The sequence below is a fragment of the Crotalus tigris genome, unplaced genomic scaffold (assembly GCF_016545835.1).
Source record: "Crotalus tigris isolate CLP2741 ecotype Arizona unplaced genomic scaffold, ASM1654583v1 scf7180000017550.10884619, whole genome shotgun sequence".
NCBI lineage: Eukaryota > Metazoa > Chordata > Lepidosauria > Squamata > Viperidae > Crotalus > Crotalus tigris.
The window spans coordinates 465,037-477,487 of NW_024096468.1; the positions used below are offsets into that span (position 1 = coordinate 465,037).

At 37.5% G+C, this 12,451-nt stretch overlaps 1 protein-coding gene across 1 annotated transcript in view; it reads right to left on the bottom strand.

Moving 5' to 3' along the window:
- The window catches only part of GRM4 (glutamate metabotropic receptor 4), a 345,391-nt gene that overhangs the window by 3,607 nt on the left and 329,333 nt on the right, over positions 1 to 12,451 (bottom strand). Inside the window, exon 10 of the mRNA XM_039338855.1 lies at positions 7,750 to 7,996. Coding sequence (XP_039194789.1) covers positions 7,750 to 7,996 — 247 coding nt within the window. The remainder of the gene's footprint in view (positions 1 to 7,749; positions 7,997 to 12,451) is intronic.

A 12,451-nucleotide genomic window follows, 5' to 3' on the forward strand; every position in this document is an offset into this window, starting at 1 on the left:
CAGAAAATTAAAATACTACTCTTAAAAGTGGTATTGTGGTATTTTTATTTCTAACCCTAATCTAAACATTCATCAGGGTTAGGCTGCATTTTGAAGAATTATGTCTGCCTTTCTTGCTTATTAATCCAAATCAGACTCCACCATATCAACTGTCTATGGAAAGAAGCAAGGAAGAACAGAACAGAACAGAATAGAATAGAATCTGGAAGGGACCTTGCAGGTCTTCTAGTCCAACCCCCTGCTCAAGGAGGAGAACCTATACCATCTCAGACAAGTGACTGTCCAGTCTCTTCTTCAAACCTCCACTGATGGAGCACCCACAATTTCTGAAGGCAAGCTGGTTAATTATCCTCACTGTTAGAAAAGGGATATTTAATGTAATTTGTAGGTTAGCCATTGTTGCACCAGATGCAGGGTGTCAAACGCGACCGCATCGTGGGCCATAGGTGATGTATTGGGATTTGTTTTGCCCTTGCGGGGTCAGGGGTGGGCGTGGCCTGCATGGGCCACATCTGGCCTGCAATAGATGATCGCTTTTTTACAATGGTTCAATGAAATTAAATGATATGAACTATTTTCTTTTGTATTGTCTAGGCAAAGGCATTTCGTCCTGCTTTTTAATATACCGTATTCTTTATTACTTTCCCCATCTTGTTTTTTCATAGTTTTCCACCCAAAACATCTCCAAAAGCCATATTGCCAAATTAATATATATCACTCTTAAATCTACTTATCATTTTACTATATAGCACTGAACTTTACTGAAACCTATGTCAGCCTTGATATTTAATATCATTCTTTGCTAAAAATTTCTGTAATGTTTAACTTAAGGGGAGACCATCTGTGTTCACTGCCAACATTACCATAAATCTTTTCAAATATTTCATATGTTCTCTTAATATGAACTATTGAATAAAATACTTTGTGATTATAAAGCTGGTTTTGATAATGGATATTGGGAACTCATCCAAAGATTTGTCTTATTTAGAATTGGATATATTTTAAATGAATTATAAATGCAGTTTGTTATTTGATTTGTACTGATATTTCTATTTGAACTGAATTTTATTTGAACAGCTCTTGCCTCAATCTAATGTAGAGAAAGCTGCACACAAATAAACAGACTAAAAATACAAAAGTGAGACAAAGAGAGACAACTTTTTGCTGATAATTTTTTACTATACTGGAACCAATTTTCCCCTTTGTTTGCTGTGAATGATTAGCTCTTCAGAGTTATACTGCTGTTGTTTCCCATCCTCCTAGCAATAGCACTTAGACTTATATATCACTTCCTACTGCTTTACAGCCCTCTCTAAGTGGTTTACAGATTCAGCATATTGCCCCCCCCCCCCAATCTGGCTCCTTATTTTACTGATCTCAGAAGGATGGAAAGCTGGCAGTTGGCAGAGTTAGCCTGCAATACTGCATTCCAACCACTGCACCACCACTTCTAACTTTGGAAAATGGTTATTTCATGGCTAACAACATATCTCGGTTCTAGTGTTTCTAAGATTTCTCCACCCCTGCCTGGAAAACCTAAAGCTGGAAGCAGAAAGCTGAAAGAGGTTGGTGTTTCTTCACCTGGGATGATGTCTTTTTGACAAATGAACTTTATTGAAGATTTCAGGTGCTGTTATCCTCAGATAACGATTAGATGGGCCATAAGAAATCAGAGCTGACAGCCCTATTTGTTAACCACAGTATTGCATAGCCAATATTGCCTCAATCAAGGCCTGTAAATTATTTATTCTCTTGTTTATTTAAAGATACATGACCTGCCATTGACAGAGTGAAAAATGTCCCTTCTTTCCCTGGCAGACAATGCCATAGCATCTCCTATTCCCAGCATAAAAACTGCGATTGCTCTGTGGTATTCTTCCCCGAGTCGCCTTGATATTTCTCTTGCAGATCATGTCAGCTTCCATTTGGACTGAGTTACTCTCTTCCAAATGCAAAACATGTAAGAATCTGAAATCATGACAGACTGAAGAACAGCTTCTTTTTGTGCCCTGCTTTCTATGTGAATTGGCTTCGTTTCATATAGTAAAGGACTATTGACTTCTGGAAAAAACCAACTCCATAAAGTATGGTGAGAAAAGAAAAAAACCTGCAGTTTATACTTTCATCAAGGTTATGGCCAGATGTGAAATCTATAAATGTGAAGTTATTCACATAAAGCTAATTACTATTTATCATGTTTAGTGGCCACTTGGTCTTTCTGGGCTGTTTTCAGTGCAACATCTATTCCCATCTTACTATATATATATACACATTTGCTGGGCACATGTCTATATGGCGATTAATGGAATTTTCCCCCGAAAACCAGGCCTCCTTTAATAGGCGGCCCCCCTTTGTGGCATCACAGGCCAAGATTTGTGTGTGGTCAAAATCAAAGTTATGACCACTTTCGGCCATATGTGACCAGATCTGCGAGTATTGCTCGCCCCTCTTGATTGCCAACTTATGCTCATGTAGGCGGGTCTTCAGCCTTTTTGATGTTTCCCCTACATAATTACTGTGGCAACCCATGCAATCAATTTTATAAACCACCGCAGACCTTTCTGCGGTGGGAAGGGGAAGGAGGAAGAGAGGAGACATTTGTACCGGATTTGCCAACTCAATGGATATCCGCTACGATTCATAAAATGTCACAGCAGGATACCCAGGTATGACCACCAAGAAACTCCCCCCCAAGGACAATTAACACGCATTTCCCTACCTTATATTCATAACGTGTCCGAAGCCACAGCCAGACTGCTGGCCCCCCATGGCATAAGAGTGGCACATAAACCTGACCAGACTCTGCGATCAAAGATCATGCGCCCCAAAGATCCCCTTCCCACCGCAGAAAGGTCTGCGGTGGTTTATAAAATTGATTGCATGGGTTGCCACAGTAATTATGTAGGGGAAACATCAAAAAGGATTACAACGCACACAGCTGGGACCTATGACACGATCCAAGAGCCGAGCGCAAATGATTGGAGGCTGCATATAAGCCCTCCCAACGACTGCCGTTTACACCCTGATGATGTCAAGAGCTCTTGACGAAAGCTAGGTTTAGTAAATAAAAGTTTTAACATTTTTAACTTTTGTATAATTTTATTCTCTTGGTGTTCAACTATTTATTGATTTTAATATGAACATACCCAAGAGTCATATTTTTACTTGCATAGCTGATATATATATATATATATATATATATATATATATATATATATATATATATATATATATATGTTTTCTGAGGTTTTCGCGGGTATTTGTATGTAGGTCTTGGGTTGTTCGGGTTTTCTCCCACGTAAAATTGGAAGTGTCTTGGCGACGTTTCGACGAAGTCCCATTCGTCATCTTCAGGCTGGTGTTTTCAGATTCGTGCTTCGAGCAGCAATGTGTGGTCTTAGCTGTTTCTTCTGACGAACAACACCTAAAAACCGACCTACACACTCTCACCAATATACTAACATCCAATGGATTCCAAAGAAATAAGATTACAAACCTAATCCAAAAAGAAACCCCCACTAAAATCCAAGACAAAGAACAAGAAAACGGCAAAGCCCTCATCCCATACATAAAAGGCACCACAGACAGAATCAGTAAGATCCTCCATAAACACAACATCAAAACAGCATTCGGCACAAACAGAAAAATATCCACCATCCTTAGAAACCCCAAAGATAAAATTGAATTAGAAAATCAAGGAGTATACGAAATCCCATGCACCACTTGTCCCACCACATACATCGGAAAAACCACAGAAGAATAAGTTGCACGGCATGAAGAACATAAGAACTCAGTCAAAAAAGAGGAACCAACATCTTCCCTGGTCCAACACATTAAAGCCACAGGACATGAAATTTACTTTAAAAATACCAGAACCATTGCCAAAAGTGAACATTTTAATAACAGAATAATCAGAGAAGCCATCGAGATAGAAAAACGCCCACACAGCATGAACAAGCGAGATGATACCTCCCGCCTACCAGCCATTTGGAAACCAGCCCTTATTGACAAACGACTCCCTAACACAAAAAATGACACCAGACCCACACTCACAAAAACCACACAGGATGTCACCACCACACATCCACGCAAAAAGCAAACCCAAAGCCACACCGATGATGAGGCACGACCACAAACCAGAAGCCAGACCAGAGATGCATCATTAGCCACTTTAAAGCCCTCCAATCCATACACGAAGCAAACTGACACCCTCCATGAAAATGAGGCACGACCACAAACGCGAAGCCAAAAAATAGCAAGGCAGCCCAAAATCTTAAACCCCTCTGCAACTCAGACTAACATGAGCACAACCAAACAGAACACTCCCCCAGCCAATCAGAGCACAGCCAACCCCCCAGCCAATCAGAGCACAGCCACGCCCTAACCAATCAGAACACACCTCCACCCAATCAGAACACAGCCAAGCTCCCACCCAATCAGTTCATACCCCCACTGGCAGTTAAAAGGAAGAAACAGCTAAGACCACACATTGCTGCTCAAAGCACGAAGCTGAAAAAACCAGCCTGAAGATGACGAATGAGACTTCGTCGAAACGTTGCCAAGACACTTCCAATTTTACGCAGGAGAAAACCCAAACAACCAAAGACCTACATATATATATATATATATATATATATATATATATATATATATTATCCAAATTTCTTTTTCTGACAAAGAATTAAGAATTTAAATGGGAGACTAAAGATAAGATATAGATATATATAGATATATATAATAATATATTATATATATAATAGATATTATATATATATATACATATATATATATATATATATATATTCAGTATTTATGAACTTATTTACGTTTTTACAATATTTATAGCCCATCCCAATTCTAGCTGACTCTGCATGGTTTTTAAATGTTTCCCTATTTAGAAAAAGCAACTAAGAATCCCCTTCAAAAAAAGCATGAAAATTGTACATCAATAAGAGAAAGCAAGAAGAAGAAGAAGGAGAAGGAGAAGGAGAAGGAGAAGGAGAAGGAGAAGGAGAAGGAGGAGGAGGAGGAGGAGGAGGAGGGGGAGGAGGAGGAGGAGGAGGAGGAGGAGGAGGAGGAGGAGGAGGAGAAGAAGAAGAAGAAGAAGAAGAAGAGAAGAAAAGAAGAAGAGAAGAAAAGAAGAAGAAGAAGAGAAGAAAAGAAGAAGAAGAAGAAGAGAAGAAAAGAAGAAGAAGAGAAGAAGAAGAAGAAGAAGAAGAAGAAGAAGAAGAAGAAGAAGAAGAAGAAGAAGAAGAAGAAGAAGAAGAAGAAGAAGAAGAAGAAGAAGAAGAAGAAGAAGAAGAAGAAGAAGTTCAGATCCAAAGTTATCAGCAGAAAAATATTGTGTTTTGGAAAAACAAGACCCTGGAACTTTTTCAGCTTTCTTAATTTTAGTAGTAAACTTTAGTAAAAAAAAAAAATACTTATTTTATTTTAAAACAGACTATATAATATTCATATTAACTTACTGATGCCTTGGTCAAATTGCTTGAGTTGATCATATTTTTCTGATAACTTCTTATTGGAGAGACCCAACAATCTATCTACTTGGGCAACCTGTTTCCAGTAGTAGCCAGCCAGATGTTCTGTTAAATCCATAAGCAGCCATGGAAGTAGACTTCCTTGCTGCTTAATTCCCAAAGTGGTTTTCAGAGTTAAACTATCTGGTTTCATTCTATGTTCAGTGACAGACATTCTCTGTGAATTTGCTTTTTCTCTCTAAAAAACATCTAAGGGCCAAATGAAAATGTTATAAGAGAGTATCGTTTTTTTAAAAAAGACTTATGACCAACCATAGGAAGGAGGATTTTCTAAATATCTTATTTCTGGCAATATTTCAGCCTGTGGGTAGAATATTCATTTAAAACCCAGCCCACATACAAATACTTTCTTCTCGCTTCTGTGCTAATGAACTTTTGTTCTTGATTGTTTCTTGTCAATTAATGTCAATGGCATAGCAAACAGATCTGTAGGCAAGTAAAAATAATGAAATATTTCTTGAAACTATATTTTAAATTATTAGTTTTACTGTTTTGAATTTAAAATATTGATCCATATAATAATTTTAGATCATGCACCACTGTTTGGATAAGACCCCCCTCTATCTGAGGTACCCAGGGAAAATGTGCCCCACAACTTCTAACCAAGGCAATGTCCACATATTAAGCAGATTAGGCTGGAAAGCATGGTGAAAAGGGCAATTTGTAATTTGTATCCTTTTAGAGGCCTTCCTTTGGCTTAGTAAAGTAAAATAAATGCAACTCTTAAAAAGTTCACATCCAGTTGCTGTGACTATTAGCATTTTACATAGGATGTACATTCAATGCAAATGCATCAGAATGAAAAATAGAAGATTAACGGTGAGGGGGGGCACATATGTTTGTGTATTTCTCTATGTACAGTCCAAAACATCAGAGACAATCTACATATAAATTCCACTGAAGAAAACAGGAGTTTCAGGAACTTGATATTTAAACATCACTCAATCCTGATACTCCTTGGCTTCTAAACACAATTATACTGTGCAAGGGTTCCCATCCCAAGGAGGAGCAAGGAGGGTTGTCATGGAAACAGATTTCAAAAAGAAAAGGCCTAATTTCACTTTTGTTTGTTCTAGGTTTATTAGTACGTGCTGCACGCATGTAGCCAGCCTTGAAAGATCAAACAATACATGCCACGCAAAACTCTAATTCAGACTCTGATCAACACGTGTGTTTGGAGGAGGACTTAAATATTTTCTTCCCCGTGCCTCTCTGTTAAAAAGTATCCCTTTTTGCCAGGTCATTCATTATTAGTTGATTAGAGTATCAATTTTAATGTTAATTATAACTCTTTATGTTGCTTTTATTTTGCTTTAAATTGTGTTAATCATACTTGCTGGAGTAGAAAGACATAAATCAAATTGATAATAAATACATCTTCTCATTGAAGATCTAAGCCCAGGAAAAACAGCACTGAGATAGGGCTCATTTTAGTAGGACAATGACACAGGGATTTTTTATATAACAGCTTCTTTGCTCCATAGGTCTCTCTCGTAATCCAAATTAGGGATCTGTATGAATGCTTTTCTTCTTTTCTGGAACAACCACAGTAAATCACCAGATCAAAGCATACTTAAAATATATGTTTTAATATAAGACTGGGAAGGGCAACTCTACTCCCTCCCCAATGCAGTATCCAAGTTCCATTATTCAAGATCTTAAATATTCCTTTCATCAAATTTGCTGAAAGCAGGGTAATATAGCTTCCTGCTTATTCTGACATGGAAATCAGAAATCAGTTCAGATTTCTGGCAAGAGCAATATGTTATTTTTTTGCAGCTGCAAGATGGTACCAGAAAAAGAATGAGAGTGAAAAAGAAAAAAAAAAAGGAGAGGAGAGGAGATTCACAAGAATCATTTTGGTCTAGGAATCTGTCAACTAAATGAATATATTTTTGTGGCAGAAAAACTGAGCTATAAAGCAAGAAGTCAGTAGCTTTGATTCATACTGTGACTTTGTCCTGAATTCAACATAAGCTATCCAAGATTGCAAACAAACAAACAAATACATGCAAATTGTTAGGAAATTAAATAACCCATTCTCTCTTATTGGCTCCTACCTCTTAGCATAGTTAGAAAATAGCCCTTGTTTATCAGAGAACTTGTTTCTCCCAGCAATCTCCAGAGCTGGAAGGAGTGGTAATCTTCAAAAAAAAAAAAAAAAGGGGGGGGGGAGGAAGAAGCATTTGCTCAGATAGGTTCAACTTACCTTGTGTTTCCAGATTTTCACATAGTTCTGATTTGGCCTCTCCATTGGGGCGAAAGCTTCCTTTCTGAGTGAATTTGTTGGACATTGTGGCTGCTGTCACAACTGCTTTGAGACTGCGCTTTCGTTTGGGCACATTTTGCTCTGGGTGGAAGAGGATTATGTAGACCTTTGGCATGTAGAGCATGCCTAATGACACAGAGGCGCTTAGGCTCACTGAGATGGTCAACGTTGTGGTCTGAATGTACATCTGAAAGACACAAGGGAATGTGTTAAACTTTGAAAGCTGCTTCTTAATCAAGCTTTCATGATAGTCTCTGTCTCTTAGTCTTTACTGGGAATATTTTCCTGGACCAAAGTTAACACAGAAAACATCAGGGGTCAATTAAATGGACTATTTATGTATAAAAGAAATACTGTACTAGAACCAAGGGAGAACCATATAACTGAAGTTATAAGGTATTTGTCCCAAACTATAGTGGTTAATAAAATCTGAATACCAGCCCTGAGATGCACAAACATTTTAGCACAGCACTTCTCTGGAATTCATTCATCCACCCTATCCTTAAAAAAAAAAAATGTTGGTATTTTAACAGTCATATTAACTTTAATGAGTGAATTCCTTAAAGTATCAGCTTTTTTTCAGCTTCCAAGCTTACTTATTTTACATATCCACCTGCTCTTTAGATTGAATTATAGATGATATAAATTGTTTGTCATCCAGACCAATGAAATCAGTTCATTTTGTGTCTTCAAATCATACCCTGAAGCCAGGATATCAAATACCACTGAAAGCACTGCTTGATTGTATACCTTTTTTATAGTAGCTATCACATACATTATGAATTCAGTATGTGTGGTGTGTGTGAGAGAGGGGGGGAGAGAAAGGGGAGAGAGAGAGAGAGAGAGAGAGAGAGAGAGATCTTTCTAAACAGTTAAAGACCATCCTTTTCCAATGGGCCTTTAGAGGCAGATTGGTAATTCAAAATTGGTTTGTTTTACATTATCATGTAATTTTATTATACATTTATATAATTTGTTTTATGATGTGTTTATGAAGTACATGTTTATTGTTTTGACTTGCTCAGAGTTTTTAATGGGGAAAGCATACAAATACTATAAAAGTAAACACACTAATAAATACAGTTATCTGTCTGTCTGTCTGTCTGTCTGTCTGTCTGTCTGTCTGTCTATAGATACCTACACATACATATATAGACACAGTGAAGAAACACAAACACACGCCCTATACCAATTTGTTTCCAGTCCAAGATCCAGGTGCTGATATTAACATTTAAAGCAGGGGTGTCAAACTCGCAATGTCACATGATGTGTTGCGACATATCGTGACTTTTTTTCCATTGCTGGCAATGGGGTGGGCGCGGTTTTGCCATGACACATCCGGCCCGCAGACTGACAGTTTGACACCCCTAGATTTAAATTTTTACTGTTTTGGAACCACAATTTGTAAAGGAATGCCCCTTTTTCATATCTTCAAATCTATACTGATATTATCTTGTAAAAATCTAGCTTCACTAGAAACCCTTTGGGATTGATTAGTATGGAGGCACTAGGAAAAGAAAGCATTAATGTTTATTATATTATTATATATTGTTTAATTAAAAGTTGGAATTAAGATTGCTGGGAGAAATATCAACAACCTAAGATATGCAGATGATACCACTCTAATGGCAGAAAGTGAAGAGGAACTAAAGAGCCTCTTGATGCGGGTGAAGAAGGAGAGTGCAAAAGTTGGCTTGAAACTCAACATTAAGAAAACCAAATCATGGCATCCGGCCCTCTCAATTCCTGGCAAATAGATGGGGAAGAAATGGAGGTAGTGACAGATTTTATTTTTCTGGGCTCCAAGATCACCTCAGGTGTGGACTGCAGCCAAGAAATTAAAGACGCTTGCTCCTGGGGAGGAAAGCTATGGCAAATCTAGACAGCATACTAAAAAGCAGAGACATCACCCTGCCAACAAAAGTGCGTATAGTCCAGGCCATGGTTTTCCCAGTTGCAATGTATGGCTGTGAAAGTTGGACCATAAGAAGGCTGAGCGCAAAAGAATTGAGGCCTTTGAACTATGGTGCTGGAGAAGACTCCTGCGAGTCCCTTGGATTGCAAGGCGTTCAAACCGGTCAGTCCTAGAAGAGATCAACCCTGACTGCTCTTTAGAAGGCCAGATCCTGAAGTTGAAACTCAAATACTTTGGCCACCTAATGAGAAGGAAGGACTCACTGGAGAAGGGCCTAATGCTGGGGAAGATTGAGGGCAATATAAGAATGGGACGACAGAGAATGAGATGGCTGGATGGAGTCACTGAAGCAGTAGGTGTGAACTTAAATGGACTCCAGAAGATGGTAGAGGACAGGAAGACTTGGAGGAACTTTGTCCATGGGGTCGCGATGGGTCGGACACGACTTCGCAATTAACAACAACAACAACAAATATTGTTTAATTAGAGAGACACTTTTGTCTAGGGGTTAAAGCACCATATTAGAAAGTGGGGGGACCAGGAATCCTAGTCCTGCCTTATCCATGAAAGTCAGTTGTGTGTCATTCTCTCAATTCATCCAGAGGGTTGTTGTGGGAAAATAGGAGGAGGAAGATATGTTGGATATGTTAGCAACCATGAATTATTTTAAAAATAATAAAAGATACAAATAAATAAGTTGTACTGCTTTATTAATATAGATGTTGTACATTGCTTAAAGTCTATTTGAACTAAGGCAGTACATACATTCTATAAATCAATCTGTTTGCCAACATGCAGTGAGGGCTTCTAGGAGTAGCATTTTTCAGTGGTAGTTTTCCAAACTTTGAATTACCTGACAGAAAAATATGCTTTGTGAAATCTTGTAAGATTCCTAAATAAATAGCCACATTAGACTGAGGGGAAAAACCCTACTCTAATGTCTTGATGGCATTTAACCATGACTGTATTTAAATATGTTCCTAAAAACCTGGCTCTTCCCCCAGGCTTTGGGTTGCAGTGGGTGACAGATTATTGTGTGGGATTTTGATCAATTAATAGTTTTCTGGACTTCTTTTTTATGTTACATATCTTTTTATTATCAACTTGTGAGATTCTCAGAATCATGACAGAGTGAGAGGGTCTATGGATTTTATAAATAATTAATTTCAACCTTCAGCAATCCATTCATGTAAAATGTAGATTTTTGCTCTGTTGTTAGCTTGCTTGATTTCTCCAGATAAAATGAACAAAAAGTATAAAGTCAGTTAGTATATCTGATATTAAGCCATCTGAAGAAGATATAGTTCAGCTGACAAATGTATGGAGTGAATGGATTTTCAGTCCTCCTACTGGGCAATGTTATGGCTTACACTCAACAACAATAAAATTGTCAACTGATTAAAGAATATATCTGTTGGCTTATCAACTTGTTAATTGGTTAACTGATTCAATTTAAATAAATGTATACATTATAAAACTTCAATATAGATGCCTTTTTACACCCTGAAGAAAATTTGAAGTGATTTACAACTTAAGCAATTTGTGATTAAAAGGAAGCCAAAATTTGTATTTCCTTTTTAATTCCATAAAAATATAATATGCCCCAAACAAAATAGCCTCCAAAACTAATCAGAAAATGGTTGATTCAAATTTGCCCTCCCCCTGTTAAAATTGCTCAATATAATTTGTCACAGAAGTGGAATAATTTGCCAATTAAAATTTGTGGCTTTCGTCTCGGTGTGATTCTGAGGTATATTGCAGATCATAGTTGCATTTATGAAAACCCATTTATGTCACATTTCTCTGAGGTATCTTTAAAGACATATTTGTTGCATTGCATCTTCACTTATCCCTTGTGCACAGAATCTCAAATAATTCATGTATAATATCCATTAAAACCTTTTTCTTACAATGTTAAGTTCAGGCTATTGGCGATATAAAAGGAACTGTAATACACTGTGTTCACAGTGATACATACATACATATATACATATATACATACATACATAGGACAGTTCCCATTTTAGTCTGTTCCCCCAGCAAGTGCAAAAGAAACCTGTTCTCCTTTCAACAGGTAATTCTTATTCAACAGCTCACTTCCTGAGCCATTATAATGTTAGTCACATATTACACACCAACGTAGTCCTTCTGCAGTCAAAACTAATTTCACGCTCACTGTCCAGGACTAACGGTGACAGATGTTTTGCAAAATGAAAGCCCATTAATCTGACTGTAGAATAATCCATTTTTCTATAGAAAGGACCTGGCAGGCATCTCACAAGTGGGGGATGTATGAATCAGATAGCACTAGGAAAGGAAACTCTTCTTCTTTTTTTTTTTTTGCCCAATCACAAAGATGTCTGAGCAATCCTTCAACCCACCAAATAACTAATTGTCCTCCTTATTTGTTTTTTTCCTTCCTCATTTTACTCATTAGTCTAATCAGGGACTATTGCACATTGAATAATGATGTACCTGATCCCAATTTTATTCTCTCTTATTGGGCTTTAAAATTCTAGACCCACTTGCCAATTCAGATAGATTCTAGATCTAACATACAGGCTTTTTTTCCCCCCCTCAACAACATACGTTAATGTCACTTTGCAGAAACCATGCACATTTGAGAGTTTCCCTCTAGGAGAAAAGAGTTAATTGCAGATAAACCTAAGGCAGGCAAAGAAGATATAAAATAGTTCTGTAAGCTTTCATATACTAAAGATTACCAGA